Below are 17825 nucleotides of genomic sequence, written 5' to 3'. Positions count from 1 at the left end.
AATTTGCATGTGGTTGGTTGGATGTGTGGGTTTGCTCTTTTGGGAATGCTCAGAGAACATTGTTTGACTGTTATTTCGTAACCAAGTCCAGGGAAACCCGGGTTGTAAGAGTTCATGGGTGGAGGGATAGCTCAGTGGTTTGAGCATTGGCCTGCTAAACCCATGGTTATGAATTCAATCCTTGAGGGGGCTACTTAGGGATCTGGGGCAAAATCTGTACTTGGTCCTGCTAGTGAAGGCAGGGGGCTGGATTTGATGACCTTTCAAGGTCCCTTCCAGTTCTATGAGATAGGTATATCTCCATATATTAAAGAAGGGCTTGTGGAACATCCACAATCTTTGTACAACCAGTGGTTTGGATGAGCAGGCGTTTCAGTCTTCTCACGCTCTGCAGGACTGAAGCCTGATGTTGTGCTCCTTGGGAGCTGAGCTTCAGTAAATGTAGACCTGGGGAACATCTTCCTTCAACCCATCATGTTCAATCAGGTTTACTCTGCATCACATTGCTTATACTGAGATGCCATTCAGTCACTCATGAGAAAAGCTGAGAGATAAAACAGGCCTACTTAAAAGAAGAAAAGCAATGAAGTTATAAAAAGCATTGAGCAAGCACAGATGCCTGGATGGAAGTCTGAGGATCAGAGGTTAATAGCACAGTAGAAGGAGACAATATTAGTGGAGTGGCATTGTAGGTGCTAGAGTCCAATTAACTGTGATGTTCTCTACAGATAGATTGATCTGGATCAGGTTTAAAATGTCACAGGTGCACAAAGAAGGGATTTCGGATACATTCTAAATCTTTGTGGCTTGGCCATCTGCAAATGGGAATCGTAATAACCAGCCTTATTACATGTTTTGTCTGACGGATGCATAGTGGTGTTACTGATATGCATGTGAGCATCTCCAATTTTCTACCTCTCCTTGAATAATTTTCTGGAGTCCTCCACATAATTCACAGAGTCCTAGGAATTCCCCCTTATGCTGTTAAGGATGTCCTGCCTGCACTTGTCAACACCCTCTTTCTTGTTCCTGCAGGGAGGATTTGCACAAGGTGGATGTGATGACATTTTGCCAGCGCAAAGTGGCCATGAGCTGCAATTTGGAGACTGAGAGAGGCAGAGATTCAGCCCTGCTCTGGAAACTCTTAGTCCTCCTTTGCCGGCAGAATGGGGTGTGTGTTCTTCATGCACTGTGATGTGTGCCAATCCTTATGAGTCTTTTTGGTTCAGTTAAGGATGGCTTGTTGTGAGAATCCCTTTTGTGTGTCTGAAGCAGCCAGGTGCTGCTGTGGGGGATCTTAAATGCATCTCACTCCCTCATTAATGCTGACCACTTCAGTGTGGCCTAAAGCACCAGGTACATGGAAGACACACCTCTCCAGGGCTGCTTCCCAAACCAGGTGCAGCACCTTTGAAATACCAATGTTCCAATGGAACAGCAGCACCTAAAGGGACACTGTCAATTTAATTTAGGAGCCAACGTTTCTGTCCAGAAGGAGATTAGTGTCTCAAACCCAATCTGCGGGAGGTCTGACACAGAATATTAGAAGGAATCAGCACCAGACCACTGAGATCTCTAAAGTTTGATTTTTGCTATTATGTCCCTTGTTGATCACTCATTGCCTTGACTTTCTCTCCACTAACATTATTTGTGATTAAGAATACACTCTTCAATGACACTCACTAGGATAAAAATCATATGAGCCACCGATCCTCATGCTTCAGGGAATAGATTGACCAGAAGTGATGGGTCAGGAAGGAATTACTCCCCATAGTATGGTAATATTTGGTGTGGTGCATTTGGGGGGATTTATACCTACCTCCGTATTATGGAGTGTTGTTCACTGGCCAAAGCTGGATACCACTGGTCTGTTCTAAGATGATAGTTCTCATGTTCCTCCATTTCCCTGTCCAGTCCATGGTGGGCTCAGACACAGCTGAGCTGCTGATGCAAGACTGCAAGCGCCTGGAGAAGTATAAAAGGCAAGACCCAATAGTCAATCTGATCAACTTGACTGATGAAGAGTGGCCAGTGCAGGGCTCCGGGACACTAGACCTCCTCACTGGGGAAATCCCACCCAGTCTGGAGACACCAGAGCAGAGAGTGGAGAAATTCACCAAGCTCCTCTTCTATGGCAGAAAGAAAGTAAGTAGGGTGCATGCACACTTGTGTCCAGAGACTCCCCACTGCTCCCTTGCTAATGTTTTCACTGCCTGCAGAGGAGAAGGTGGGTTTTCCAGGTCCATGAACCCCTCTCTGTAATTGATTGGGCAGGCATCTGAACAACACAGGTCTCATTTTCCCACGGGTGCTGGCAGTGATACCTCCACAGTGCTCCTGTAACTCTCACTGGCTCAGAGAGCCAGAGGATTGGGCTCAGGTCTTTCTCTGACTGCAGTGTGGAGTCTATTTCTAATCCTCCCTTGGCCCAGTCTAACACTTGCTTGTCTTTTAAAGAGGGCTCTAATGGGTGGTAGTGGCTAAGGAAGGTCCCTGTGTCACCATGCCTTAGGGGGTCACCACTGAGACTACCAAATTCAGGACAAGCTGCTGGGAAAAAGGGAAGACATACCCCAAAACTGGTGGTTATTCTTCTATGAGATATACCAATCCAGCAACAAAAGTAAACTTCTATCTCACCACACTGGCTAACAAGAAGTCAGAAATGCAGCCTTCTTAGGTAGTCCTGTCCTGGATTCAACACCCAGACACTAGACTTAATGATGAGTGGTTATTTAAAACCAGTTTAATCAAACAAGAGGTTCTTCTGATCCCAAAGGACCAGCCACATACCCAGATCAATATATAACTCAGATCTTACCCAATAATCACGCCGTTGCCAATCTGTTAGTATCCCAAAATCTAAAGGTTAATTTATAAAAAAGAAAAGTGAGAGTTAAAATTAGTTAAAGGAATCAAATACATATGACAATTGCAAAGTTCTTGGATCAGGCTTGTAGCAGTGATGGAATTAAATTTCTGGCTTGTTAAGTCTATGATTGCTTCCAAATCATTGGAAGGTCCTCGGTCCCTTGGTTAGAATGCTCCCATTAGTATAAGTCCATAGTCCAGAGGTCTGAGCAGGAAAGTGGCAAAATGGAGAGGTTTCAAGGGCCTTTTATAGCTTCTGCCAAGTGAAGGGAAACCCATTGTTCTAGTTTGTGGAAAATTACAGGTAACAAGATGGAGTTTGGAGTCACATGGGCAAGTCACAATACTGCATGCTTTGCTTAGTCACAGCAGAGGCACTTACCCATACTCTAGTTAGAATGTCCCCAGAAAAGTTCATTAAGTGTAAATAGGTGTCTTCCATGGTCCACTGTAAGTTGAGTGTTCTTTGATGCGCCATTCAACTTGAATAGTTCCTTCACAATGTGCTGGCTAAATACCTTGTTACCACAGGAGCAAACATTTGAAATACAAGTACATAGTTAATAATCATAACTTCAGATATAAAATGATACACGCATACAAATAGCATAATCATATTTAGCAAATCATAACCTTTCCATAGACACCTTACTTGACATACTTTATACAAGATTTGTTGCAATTATATAATAGCGGTAGCAACAATGATCTGTATGGTCATATTTTAATCAGATAGTGTCACACCCTGTTTGTGGAATTAACCCCTGAATCTGCATTAGGGCAGAAATGTCCCACTGTTGCTCACACTAGGGGCATCAGCACCACTGATGATAGAAATTGCAGGAGCTCTGCTGTCGATAACTAGCATGACAGCTAAGCCTGATTGGGGTGGGGTCTAATATACACAACAGGGGTGCTGGAACAATTTGTATAATGGGGGTGCTGAGAGCCATTGAACCAAACTGTAAAACCTGTGTGTGAAGGAAATCACTTCAAGCCAGGGGATCTGGCAACCTCTCTAGCACCCCTAGTTCCAGCTCTTTTGGGGCACAATATTCCAAACCATAATGGCCAAGGACGACTCATCTAAGAGTTCCTGCGTTTGCTATCACAGTTGGAGCTGAACCGGTGGTAGCAATGGTGGGAGGGAAAACCTCTAGTTCAGAGAAGGCTTTAGTGCCCAGTCTAGAATTCTGACTTGTGGCATTAAGTACTAATAGGCAGCCTGCAGCTTGCAGTCAGTGGGACAGAACTAATACTTTTGTACAGGTAGGAATAAACATAAGGCAGCCTGGGTGATGGAGAATAATTTCTCTAAGATGGGTCCAGATGGGTAAACCCAACAGTCATATCATCCATTGCAGGCTTGAGCTGGCCCCACATTTGGGGGGACATATTACACCCATGGAAAAAAATCAATTCATTTCTCACGAGCCCGGCTTGCTGCAGATGGGTGGAAGCCCTAGGCCAGTGGAATCAGGCTGTAGGTCCCATGCTAGACCTTGGAAAGTAAGGACCTTCCTTTCACAGCAGTGGGAGAGATCGAGAAATGGTAACAGGACATTTTTTTTTTCTCCTGGCTGTAGGAAGCCCTGGACTGGGCCATGAGAAGCCAGCTGTGGGGTCATGCCCTATTCCTGTCAAGCAAGATGGACCTGAGGACCTACAGCTGGGTTCTGTCTGGGTGGGTAGGAGCTGCCAGAGCATGGTGCTTAAGAACCCTTCACATGATTGGCCCCCTCCCCTGCTTCATAGCTGCATAACATACCTGTTGAGTCTCCTGCGTTGTCCGTACCTCACACAATCTGAACCCTTGGATGGAGGATTTCTGCTATTTGTCTCTCCCTACCTTGGAGATGAGCAAGGGGTTTGGGCTCACCTGTCAATCTCTCTTAGGTACTTACGTGGCCCCCTCGCAGCCATATCTGAAGGCTGCACATTCTTTAATGTATTTATCCTCACACACCCTGTAAGGTAGGGAAGTGTTATCTACATGTTACAGAGGAGGAACTAAGGCACAAGGAGGCTAAGTGAGTTTCCCAAAGTCATAGAGGAAGTTTAGCAGAGCAGAAATTGAACCCAGACCTTACATGTATTAGCTAGTGTTCTAATCACTGGCTGGCCCTTCCTTCCTGTCAGCATAACGGCCCCGTCTCTTTGCTCTCGGTTTGCAGGTTCACCAGCACGCTGGCCCTCAACGACCCCCTGCAGACTTTCTTCCAGCTCATGTCCGGAAGGATACCTCAGGCAGCTCTGGTACTGAATGGAAAAGCATCTAGCTCCCTCCCCTCCCTCAACACCTTGTGTTGGTGTGGGGTAGGAGAGCGGGCCTCAGTGGCACTCTGCAGTGCTTCATAGGATGATGTCTCAGTATCATCAATTTGTCCTTTAGGATGTTCAGTGCAGTGAACAGCAAAGTAATTGGCCATTTTTCACTGTGCTGCTAATCTGTCCACCTGCTGCCACCTCCCAGAGGGCATCAGGGTCCCTGCCTATTTGTGTTTGTCCCATGAGATTGAGGTAACCATATCCTGGTGCGGAGATGCGTTTGCATGTGCATGTCCGGACGCTGCCTCGATACATAGTGACCCAATATCATCACGTGCCAATGCAACATCGTAAGGCAGCACAGTGAACAGTTGGACTCTTAATTGTCTGGCTTACAGGGACAGGACAGATTTGTGCAAAAGGGACTGTCCTGTGAATATGGGATTGGTGACAACCCCAGTATGACCTAGTGACCCCTGCTAGCACCAGCACAGTGCCATTCCGCTATAGAAATCTGATACAGCGGGGATGTAGCATAAGAACCTAGTGCACTATGTAGGATTACATACTGTGGTGGCACAGGGTGGGGGAGGCATGGAGCTGACTTGTGGAAGGTTTCTGTGGAGGCATGAAAGAGCACAGAGGCCTGGAATTTGGGGGGACATGGAAAGCTCAGGCTGACAGAGGGAATGCAGGGAGGCTGAGGCGGCCCGGCTCAGCTGATTGGAGTGGAGGTTGACCCAGAGGCATGATGCTAGGTGAACGTTTTTGGTTAGTCGGCATAAACTAATTGCCATTAAATTGGCTTCTTGCAGAAGGCACAAACTGCCAGGCAGCATTTATGAAGCCAGAGCCAGAAGCAGGAGAAGAGAAATGCACTATAGCTTTTCTGCCTCCTCTGCCTTTAGGTCTCACTTGAACAGACGTAGTCACCTCATTTCTTTATTCATGGACAATGTTCCTTCCCTTGTGACGCTCCAATAGCTCTCTACCTAGTAAAGGCCAGATCAAGGAGCTCAAGCAGCCAAACTATCCATTCATCTTTCTTTGTTTCTGCTTCCAGTGCGGTGGGGATGGCAGGTGGGGAGACTGGAGACCACACCTGGCAGTGATGCTCTCCAACCAGGTTGGGAACACTGAGCTGAACCACCGGGCCATCATCGCCATGGGAGACACCTTGGGTGAGGAGAGGTGATGACTAGGCCCAGCTGAGCGGCTCACACTTAGTGTCAGATAGGACGCCCCATTGTGCTCACACTTTTAGCGTACTCCATTACAGAAGGTGGGAGGATGGCGACTTAATGGCTAAAGCTGCTCCCGGGTTCAAAACCACCCTGATGGAAATAAGTTTAGTCTTGGTTCTGTCCCCACTGTAGGGCCATCCACATCACTTTCACCACCTCACACAGCTTGGCCTCCCTGGGAGTGTGCGTTGAGCATCCACTTGGAGTGTCATCTTGCTCACTGCTGACCAGCGGTTGGGATCATTGGTGGTGCACAGCTGGAAAGTTCCTACTACTGCTACCTGGGAAAAGAGGAGCTCAGATATTTAAATTCCAGTTGCAATAAGATTTGTTGCCATGAAATAGATACTCAGAAATTTACAGGCCACTCAGAAATGTACAGGTCAACATTTTCTGATGTGGATGGCTAAAGTTAGACACCTAAATTAGAAAAGGGCCTTTCTGAGACACTGAGCACACAGAGTTCCGCTGGCCCAGGCTTCCTTCCTGCAGAAACCAAGTTCAGTTCTTTAATTTTTGTCTATGTGTATGGACCCTGACATATACTTCAGTGGGGCAGAGAGAGGCTATGTGAGAACGGGTGGCTGACAAGGTGCCTGCAGGGTAAGGTGAGCACACCTAGGAATAGTGGGACGACTGGCTATCTGCTCAGCTCTCTTGGCCAGCCTGGATGTGTGTCTGTGGAATTGGTGGTGTGAGTGGATATCTGCTCAGCTCTCTTGGCTAGCTTGGGCTTGTGCTGCTTGCATGCAGTTAGGACTGAGTTTGCATCATGCAGTGGTTTAAATGGGTGCAGTTCATGCTGCTGTGAACTCACTGCCCACCATGAAGGAACTATGTGTTGGGGCCACTTGCATACATTGAGAAAGTTACTGGCTGCCTTCTCACCCCTGAGCCATCAGATGCCAGCCACTGGTCTCTCCTGCCCCTGCATAGGTCATTCTGGGGGACTGGTGCAGCAGTCTTGTCTCTCGTGAATTCCCTACACTGTGACCCTGGGGTGCTGCTGCTGTCTTCGCTCTTTGCTTCCAAGCTGAACAACCCTTTATTGCTTCTTTAGCTCAGCCCCATGACTGTATTATTAAATTACTGCACAGCTTCTATTAAAGTGCCGTAAGCTGCCTTGGCAGCACCAGGGGCTATGTAAGCTGTTGTGAACAGATGTGTATGTTTGTGAGTCTTGACAAGATTGTGCATCTGCTCCTTTCCATGTAATTGTGTAGTGTATGCAATTGTGACTGCGTCTGTGCACTTGTGCCCACAGGCCAGTATCTGCATGCATACCCTTGCCCATACACCTGTGTGCCTGGCTGCCTTTAACACAGCGAGCCAACATGTTCCGGGGCAGTGTAATGTGTGTGTAGATGTACAGCAGTATATGTGCTGACATGGGTGTAAGTAACTGTATAAAGACAGGTGTGCAGTGTGGTAGGGAAAGAAACGGGATACTGCTCTGCCTTGCACGCTCAGTCAGATAATAGACACTGTATACTCCTGCTGGTGAAATATCCCGATCGCAGGCTCTGAAATGCATACCTCTGCCGTAGTGCATGAGTCACAGATATGGCTGACAGAGAGACTTAATTGGCTTATTCTTAGTGCCAGTTATGTGGTGACAATGGTAGAAAGCCTTGCCACAGATTCTGCTACATTGAAAAATCCTGAAGAAGCTAAATGGGAGCCAGACACTTACTGGCATGTGCTTCTGCCACCCAGTCAGGTTATCTAATGGAAAATTAAACTTGATGACTAGCAAAATAACAGCCGTTCCAGGGGATGTAGGGTGTGAGGGTTGCCTCCGAGTTGGGGGCCTTGGATGGGCAGAGAAGGGAGATGGATACGGCTGTTTTGTCACGTGCGCATTTGAAGGTGTATGTTTGTTGTGACTGACTTTTGTCCCTTTTCTCCTGTCCAGCTGGGAGAGGGTTAATAGAAGCTGCTCACTTCTGCTATCTAATGGCGAATGTCCCTTTTGGTCACTACGGGGTTAAGACAGACCACATTATCTTGCTGGGCAGTGACCCCAGGTGAGTAAGCTAAGCAGGCAGACTCCTGCAGATATTTACAGCTGTCAGAACAGCTCCCGCAGGGATCTCCGAGGGCTTTGCAAACAGGAACTAACACTCCTTGGAAGGAGACCTAGTTTATAGTTTATTTTTTGTGGTTGATTAACATTCCATTTTAATTGAAGATGTTACCAGGAAGATACTTTAGGAACAGAAAGGTAGAACGCTGAGCCTAAGGCCATCTCTAAAACAGTGGCATAGCTGGGAACAGGACCCATGAGTTCCCTGCTAACCTCGCTAGAGTGCTGTGCATTGTGCTAATGGCCAAAGGTATATTGGGAATGATGGTGCCATTCAGAGATTGGCACTATCAATGGTGCCAATTCAGAGATTTCTTGAGGGGGCAAATTCCAGTCCCTACATCCCCCCAACACTGAAGCCCTTGGTCCATCCCCTGTTCATTCCTCCCACCCCGCAGGGACCCCAGGTTTCTCTTGGCTGGGGAGTCTCCCCGCTCTCTTACCCACATACCACATGAACCAGTGCCACCAGGAGTCGAGGTCTTGGCGCACTCCCCCACGCTCCAGGAACAGACTCCCCGTCCGCCAGTTCACAACGCCACTCAGTGAAATTTGGACCAGTCGCCTCTCTGTCTGTATGGAGGAGTGGTCGGGTCACATTTCAGTGGCATGGCAACCATGCAGCTGGAGGTGACAGAAAATGCTGCTATGGTATTTGATTGGTTGTGTGGAGCCAGCTAGTTACAGTGGGGGAGGCCCAGCCCAAGTTCTAAAGAGCCTTGAAGGGAGATCCACTTGGCACTCATTCTACAAGTAGAGGGGCTTAGGCACAGAAAGGGCAAGGGATGCTCCCGAAGAGACACAGTAGGTCCATGGAAAGAGAGAAAGACACACTGAACTCTGATGCTCACAGGGCACTGAAGGGATTATGCTTGGCAGCCATGTTACCTCCTGGATTTGCGGGTTGATCCTTTCATTGTAGTCACATTAATGGGGATGTATTGAAGCAGCCCAGCACTCAGGCAGCAGCAGTGTGCAGTGCTTGAGGTAGATGGGTGTTTGGGCAGCAGTGCATTTGATAATGTGGGGAGATGTTTTAACACGTGAATGTTTTCCTCCTTGCCCACCCTCTGCCTTCCAAGCCCAAAAACATAAATACTCCCACCCACATATATCAATAACTGGAGACTGGGTAAAAAGAATGAAGAGTACTTGTGGCATCTTAGAGACTAACAAATTTATTTTAACATAAGCCTTCATGGAACATGAAACAATGGGTGTTACCATTCACACTATAACCAGAGTGATCAGTTAAGGTGAGCTATTACCAGCAGGAGAGAAAAAATAAACTTTTTGTAGTGGTAATGGAAATGGGCCATTTCCAGCAGTTGACAAGAAGGTGTGAGGAACAGTGGGGGGATGGGGGAGAAATAAACATGAGGAAATAGTTTTCCTTTGTGTAATGACCCATCCATTCCCAGTCTTTATTCAAACCTAATTTAATGGTGTCCATTTTGCAAATTAATTCCAATTCAGCAGTCTCTCACTGGAGTCTGTTTTTTAATTTTTTTTGTTGTAATATTGTGTCTTTTAGTCAGTAATCGAATGACCAGGGAGATTGAAGTGTTTCTCCAACTGGTTTTGGAATGTTATAATTTTTGACATCTGATTTGTGTCCATTTATTCTTTTCTGTAGAGACTGTCTGGTTTGGCCAATGTACATGGCATATATCACATTGGTAGATGTGCAGGTGAACGAGCCTCTGATGGTGTGGCTGATGTGTTTAGGTCCTATGATGGTGTCCCCTGAATAGATATGTGGGCAGAGTTGGCAACGGGCTTTGTTGCAAGGATAGGTTCCTGGGTTAGTGTTTTTGTTGTATGGTTTGTGGTTGCTGGTGAGTATTTACTTCAGGTTTGGGGGCTGTCTGTAAGCAAGGACTGGCCTATCTCCCAAGATCTGTGAGAGTGATGGATTGTCCTTCAGGATAGGTTGTAGATCCTTGATGATGCGCTGGAGAGGTTTTAGTTGGGGGCTGAAAGTGACGGCTAGTGGCATTCTGTTACTTTCTTTGTTGGGCCTGTCCTGTAGTAGGTGACTTCTGGGTACTCTTCTGGCTCTATCAATCTGTTTCTTCTCTTCAGCAGGTGGATATTGTAGTTGTAAGAACGCTTGCTAGAGATCTTGTATTGTTTGTCTCTGTCTGAGGGGTTGGAGCAAATGCGATTGTATCGTAGAGCTTGGCTGTAGACAACGGATCGTGTGACGTGGTCTTGATGAAAGCAGGAGGCATGTAGGTAAGTATAGCAGTCAGTAGGTTTCCGATATAGGGTGGTGTGTATGTGACCATCGCTTATTGTACTGTAATGTCCAGTAAGTGGATCTCTTGGGTGGACTGGTCCAGGCTGAGGTTGATGGTGGGGTGGAAATTGTTGAAATCATGGTGGAATTCCTGAAGGACTTCTTTTCCATGGGTCCCGATGATGAAGATGTCATCAATGTAGCGCAAGTAGAGTAGGGGCATTAGGGCACAAGAGCTGAGGAAGTGTTGTTCTAAGTCAGCCATAAAAATGTTGGCATACTGTGGGGCCATGTGGGTACCCATAGCAGTGCCGCTGATTTGAAGGTATACATTGTCCCCAAACGTGAAATAGTTGTGGGTGAGGACTAAGTCACAAAGTTCAGCCACCAGGTTTGCCGTAACATTATCAGGGATACTGTGCCTGATGGCTTGTAGTCCATCTTTGTGTGGAATGTTGGTGTAGAGGGCTTCTACATCCATAGTGGGTAGGATAGCATTTTCAGGAAGATAACCAATGAGTTTTAGTTTCCTCAGGAAGTCAGTGGTGTCTCGAAGATAGCTGGGAGTGCTGGTAGTGTAGGGCCTGAGGAGGGAGTCTACATTGCCAGACAGTCCTGCTGTCAGGGTGCCAGTGCCTGAGATGGTGGGGTGTCCAGAATTTCCAGGTTTATGGATCTTGGGTAGCAGACAGAATATCCCTGCTCAGAGTTCCAGGGGTGTGTCTGTGCGGATTTGCTCTTGAGCTTTTTCAGGAAGTTTCTTGAGCAGTTTCTTTTGGTAACCCTCTCAAAGAAAGTGCGGAACCACGTGATCAACATCCTATATAGCAAACAGGGAAAGATTAAGAATGAGCTCTCAAAACTGGATACTCATAAAAAACCAGCCTTCCACACAAACTTCCTCATGGCTGGACTTTACAAAAACTAGACAAGCCATTTACAACACACACTTTGCGAACTCTGTCCGCATATCTATTCAGGGGACACCATCATAGGACCTAATCACATCAGCCACACTATTAGAGGCTCGTTCACCTGCACATCTACCAATGTGGTATATGCCACCATGTGGCAGCAATGCCCCTCTGCCATGTACATTGGCCAAACTGGGCAGGCTGTACGGAAAAGAATAAATGGACATAAATCAGACGTCAAGAATTATAACATTCCAAAACCAGTTGGCGAACACTTCAATATCCCTGGTCACTCGATTAATTTGCAAACTAGACACTGTTAAAATTGTTCTTTTTGTGGATACAGACTAACATGGTTGCTACTCTGAAACCTGGAGACTGGGTGTATCCCCCAGGTGTCAGCTGGGGAGAACCCACCTGCCTTTAACCAAACTGGCCACTGGATGTCACTGTGACTCCAGTTCCACAGGGATCAGCCTGGTTCTGAAAACCAGGCTACTGACTGTTAAGTGACTTCAGCTCTGTGTCTGGAAGAGAGTAATGATCTGTTTCATTTGGAGAGGCTCTTTGCTCTGGATCTTTGAATGAAGGTCACTGCTCAGCAGCCCCATCTCACTTGGTCTGATTCACTGCTGCCTGGAGTTATCGTTTACATCTGGGCAAAGTGGATGTAAAAAGCTGCCCACTTGGAATGGCAATGTTTGCCATTCGCTGTGCACAGGTGCAAATGTTTGCACAGAGGGTAAAAAACAGTGGAAAGCAAGCCCATAGTCTGCAGGGCTGCCTAGTAGAATCTAGATCCCCATTGATTGAGTGTGGTAGATAGAGTATTTTACTGTAAAAGGGACAAAATATTTTTTAAGGGCTGGGATTTTCAAAAAGTTCAAGGCAGGCCACCTCTCTCAGGGCCAAGCCAGAAATCTTACTTACTAAAATATTCCTGCATGTTACTAGCACTCCAGACTACTACCAGTGAAAGGATTTTAGCACTCTAATTTGCTTTTTGCCATTTATGCTGTTTGTTCCTTTTTAGCATCATGGAGGTTTCAGACTTGCTCCATTTACTAATACTTAGACAATGCACAGGTGCCTCTTGTAAACACTTATTAATATTTCAGAGGTTTTCTGCTGCTGTGTGAGCTAGAGGGATCTGGGGTGTGCCCTGTGGTTCTGCATGTGCTGGAGGGGCAAGGGAGTGCTACATGGAGTGTGTCTGTGAGTGAATGGGGCAGGTGTTATAGGATGTTAAAGAAGATTGCCGTACCTCATCACTTTCTTGCTTTTAAAGGTTTCAGAGTGGTAGCTGTGTCAATCTGTATCAGCAAAAATTACGAGGAGTACTTGTGGGTGCCACAAATACTCTCCGTTCTTTTTGTTTTTAAAGGTTTGTGTGGATGGGTTTGATGCTTGCCTGCTTTATAAGGAAGCTTTTGTTGGTGGGATTTGACTGGCTGTGGCATTAATCAGTTTCACTTTTGCTCCTAGTCAGTTTAACATTCTGAAGATTGGTGGGGTGAGGGATGGACGCTCAGTATCCCAGACATGCAGGTTTATCATGGAGAGGAAGAGTCTTGCTTTCTGTTCCTGACCTCACCTCTCTGTCTTCTCCTTTCAGTCAGACATTTGTACAGTTTGCCAGGACGGAATCTATCCTACAGACTGAAATCTTTGAGTATTGTCAGATGCTGGGACGTCCCAAATCCTTCATCCTCTCCTTCCAGGTAATGGAAACAGTCAGGTACAGCCAGTACATTTCATGCGCAGAGCCTCCAGTGCTCAATGTGCTGTAATGTAACTTTTCCACAAATCACAACCTAATACATTTCTGATATGCCTGTTGCCACAGACTATGTTATACAATTACATTCTGCATTCAAATGGTCACTAAAGAACTCTGCTATCCTCCATGCCTTGCTTCACCCAGTGTTATTTACAGACAGGTTTTTCTCTTTTCTTCTTCCTCATCTCCTGTCTAAGCACCATCCTCAGCCTCAGCCGTTGCTGGCTGGGTACATGCTCACCCAGTATAGACAGCTCAGGACAATGTTTCAATTTCTGTAACCCAGAGTTGAGGGTGAAAGGTTATTTTCATCCTTCTGTGTCTGGGAAGTGAATTAAGAGCTCGTGAAAGTGTAGGATGCATTAGTATTGGCAAAGTACATGCAGGCACTGCACTAGCTTCCTCACCCAGTACTGCCAGTGCATGTCAATGCCAGCCTTGCTGTGCCCTTATTTCAGTCCTACCCTTACTCTGCAAATGCATCTCTGTCCTCACCTGAAGGATGCCTTGTTATTCCATTCGTGGGTACTACATACAGCGCTGTTGATGGCCAGCATCATCTAGTCATTAGAATAAGGGATTAGGACTTGCCATTGGCAAGTCATATGGCTATGTGCCTCAGTTTCCCCACCCATGTAAAGTGTGTGCTAATTCTCATCTGTGTTGCTGTGGGGTTGTGAGGCTTTATGTAGTATTTGTAAAGTGGTAATGATGAAAGGAACTATAGAAAGGCAGAGGCCCCTGGCCCAAATCCACAAAGGGACTTAGGAACCTAACCCCCAGACTTAGGCACATTTTTAGGCCTCATTGCTGTCCATGAAAGCCCTGCTCAGCAGCTGCCAAATCCTGTGGGTGCCTAAACTCACTCGGGGCCTAAATTTGCACTTTAAAAGTTCTCTAGGTGCCAAAATTTCTGCCTTCTGAGTTTGCTGCCTTACTGTAGGCACCCAGACCCTTGTCTAACATCTAATGCCCAGAGCGATCCATAACCTGGGAGAAGATAGACGTTTGTCCGCCTAACGTGTGTGTGGCCTGATTTAGTGGGCATGCCTAAGTCCACACAAAACAGCAAGAGGTGGGAAGAGAGCTTCCCTTATAACCTACAATGGTTAGGGTACCCACCCTGGATGTGGGAGACCACTGGTTCAAGTCCCCCCTCAGCCTGATGAGAAGGGATTTGAACAGAGCTCTGCCACTTTTCAGGTGAGTGCCTGAACCACAGGGCTATAGGAAGGCCCAATTAATTATTATTTAATTATTAATGTATTTAATTAAAGTGGCACAGCCTCAATAGGAGAGATCGAGGGAAACCTACATCAGACTATCCCATAGGGCAGATCCTTCTACAAATCTCTTCTCATCAGGTAGAGGGCGGGAACTTGAACTGGTAGCCTCCCATATCTGCTCCTCCTCCTTCCCCGCCCATAGCTGTTCTGCATGGAGTTAGGCGTGCCTACCAGATCAGGTCCCACATGTGGCTTGGGCGAAGGAGGGCCTATCTTCCCCCCGTTTGTGGATCACTAGTGGAGATAGATGCCTCCCTGCAACCTGAACATAGGCTCAGAACTCTGTGAGAGGGGCAGGGCTTAGAGCACACCCCTGCTTTGGTGTGTCCCATTGGCTAGCATGCTGGCTTTCATGGATTGTAGTCTAAGGCGCCTACTGTTGGGATTCCCACCGAGACCTTTTCTGCTCGGCTTATCCAGAGCACCTTGTCGTCTTCTGGGAGAACACTTCATCCAGTTCTCTGGGACCCCTGAAACTTCGACTCCAGCTCGTCACTCCGGTTACTAAATTAGGCATGTGACAGCTCTTCATCCATGCTGGCTAAGCCCAGGCGCAGGGAGTTTAGGTACAGGGTGATACCACAATTCCAGTTCATGTCACACAGCATATTGTATATACATTTTCCTAGCTATTAACCTCTATATATTTCACATGTAAAGACCAATCGCTTTGCAGAATGTGTAAGGCAAGCATCTCACTTCAGGGTGTTTCTGCCTACTGTGTTTACTCTAGACATATCCACAGCAGTGAGTGTAGTTAGCTTCTGCTGCCCTTATTTACTATAAACATATTCATAATAGTTGTTTCAGCAGTTACTTGTTTGGGCATGTCTTGTCTTATCTTGGGCCTCTCCATGGCAGCTAAGCCAGCCCTGCTCCTGTGTCTCCTCATTCATTGCATAGGGAGTCTAGGTGCCTAACTCAGGCTTTGGCTACACTGGTGCATTACAACGCTGCAACTTTCTCGCTCAGGGGTGTGAAAAAAACACCCTCCTGAGCGCTGCAAGATACAAGGCTGTAAAGCCTCAATGTAAACAATGCTGCAGCGCTGGGAGCGCGGCTCCCAGCGCTGCAAGCTAATCCCCATGGGGAGGTGGAGTACGTGCAGCACTGGGAGAGCTCTCTCCCAGCACTGGCGCTGCGACCACACTCACACTTCAAAGTGCTGCCATGGCAGCGCTCCCGCCGCAGTGCTTTGAAATTTCGAGTGTAGCCAAGCCCTCAGACTTTGTGGATCCCATTGTTGTGCCAGCGATTTTCTAGGCACCTAAAAATTAGGCATTACACAAGCTAAATTCCTTTGGGGATCCAGGCCCATTTACTAGTGTCACTGCTATTTATCACTGTCTGTCCTCCTCTCTCCTGGCCTGTTGCACTTCTCGCCACGTCCAGTCTTAAACACTGCCACCATCATAACTCTGACCTGCCACACCTCCTGCTACTCCAGCCCTGGGTAGTCCAACCTCCCTCTCGACTTACAGCTCTTTACCTGGCTTGTGGGCAAGGGGAAGCATTTGGAGTCATGGAGAAAGTGCTGGTGCTGCCTATCTGCTGAGAGTGCCTGGCTGCTTTTGTCCCAGGTGATTCACAGCCTTGGGGTCCTGTAGAGTCCATAGGTGCTCAGTCTCCTTTATCATCTAGTGACCCAGGAGGCTGCAGCTTTTCTTTTCATACACAAAACTGCAAAGAATCACCTTTCAGCTAGACTCACTGCTATGTGCTCTGCGAGGGGCCGCCCTTAAAATCCACCTGGAGGGCTTGAGTCTTCGCTGCCTTTCACGCCTGTGCAGAGGAAGTTCAAAGCAGAACGGTGACGGTTACACACTTTGCACAGATGCGAAGCAGTGAGAGATCAGGCCCTCCCTGGGCTCAGCAGAGCTTCCTCAATGGAGGGTCTTTTGAATTCATTCCCCTTCACAGATCATCAGAGCATGAGTCTAGCAAGTTTCAGGGCAGAGTGCCACATGTATTTATCTGCTTTAGTTTTTCCTAGCTTTTCCTTCTCTAACAGCCATGCGTAACTGATGTACTTTAACACTCTGCATAAGCACCCAGCTGCTGCAGCCTCAAGCGCTGCACAAATCAGGTGAATAAATAAATATTTCTGGCTAGAGTCCTCCCCCACAGATCTGCTGGCACATCTTTACCCTGACTTCAAAATCAGCCTCGCTGCAATTCTAGCCGTGAGCCCGAGGTGAGCCAAGCCAGCTAGCTTGCTGCAATGGATGGTGGGTTTTTGATATGGACAAACGCCCCTTACAGATCATAATGAGACCTTCAGCCCCACTACACCTAAGACATGACCAAGTGAGCCTGTCTCTATTTCGTACCTTTCTAAGCGGACGTGTTAATGCAGAATTCTGAGCAATGGCATGGTGCTGCAATAGGGCTAGGCTGTTCCCTCCTTGACTCCAAGTTGGTATTTCATTGTCTAGGCACCGAGAGGCCTCCACTAGGCTGGGTGCAGCACAGATGCATAGGGAGAGAGAGTCTGTGCCCCAAAAAAGCCAACTGTCTAAATAGAGAAGACCAGCAAGAGGAAACAGGCACAGAGAGGGAAGTTACTCAAGGTCACAGAGCAGAGCCAAGACTAGACTCTAGGTCTCCTGATTTGCAGTGCTGAGTGCTACCCATTGGACCATGCTGCCTCTGAGTCAGACACCTCCATCAAGGCTGTACAGGGACCTCACCTTCAGAGCAGCTGGTCTGCTTCTTCCCTCCTTTTCTTCTCCTCACCTCGAGAGTCATTTTTCTCGTTCCTTTTCCAAGGTGTATAAACTCCTTTACGCTGGACGCCTGGCGGACTATGGGCTCACCTCCCAGGCCTTGCATTACTGCGAAGGGATTGGCACAGCTCTGCTAGACCAGACTCAGGCCAGCCATCCGGTGCTGTTAGAACAGGTTATTAAGGTGCGTCTCTCGTAACCAGTCCTTGTTTGCTTTGGCTGTGGGTGGGGGTTAGCTAAAGTATTTAATGGGTGAAATCCTGGCCCTGTTGGTTAGTTTTGCCCTTGATTTACATGAGGCGGGATTTCAGGAATGCTGTCAAGTTGCCTAGGCCTATATTTTACTTACAATCAACCTTCTGCTGCTAGGAAATTTCTCTGAGCTCCTGCAGCTCCCAAGAGCTCAGC

The 17825-nt window shown here is 47.2% G+C and overlaps 1 protein-coding gene across 5 annotated transcripts in view; it reads left to right on the top strand.

Moving 5' to 3' along the window:
- SEC16B (SEC16 homolog B, endoplasmic reticulum export factor) overlaps nt 1-17825 on the top strand; it is a 48026-nt gene that overhangs the window by 15061 nt on the left and 15140 nt on the right. For all 5 annotated transcript variants that reach the window (XM_050963033.1, XM_050963036.1, XM_050963035.1 and 2 more), the window contains 8 exons: nt 1036-1171; nt 1915-2145; nt 4458-4555; nt 5046-5127; nt 6203-6320; nt 8299-8410; nt 13241-13346; nt 17461-17601. In XM_050963033.1, coding sequence (XP_050818990.1) covers nt 1036-1171; nt 1915-2145; nt 4458-4555; nt 5046-5127; nt 6203-6320; nt 8299-8410; nt 13241-13346; nt 17461-17601 — 1024 coding nt within the window. The remainder of the gene's footprint in view (nt 1-1035; nt 1172-1914; nt 2146-4457; nt 4556-5045; nt 5128-6202; nt 6321-8298; nt 8411-13240; nt 13347-17460; nt 17602-17825) is intronic.

This window comes from Gopherus flavomarginatus, chromosome 7 (assembly GCF_025201925.1).
Source record: "Gopherus flavomarginatus isolate rGopFla2 chromosome 7, rGopFla2.mat.asm, whole genome shotgun sequence".
Lineage (NCBI taxonomy): Eukaryota > Metazoa > Chordata > Testudines > Testudinidae > Gopherus > Gopherus flavomarginatus.
This window is presented reverse-complemented; position numbering and strand designations above follow the sequence as displayed.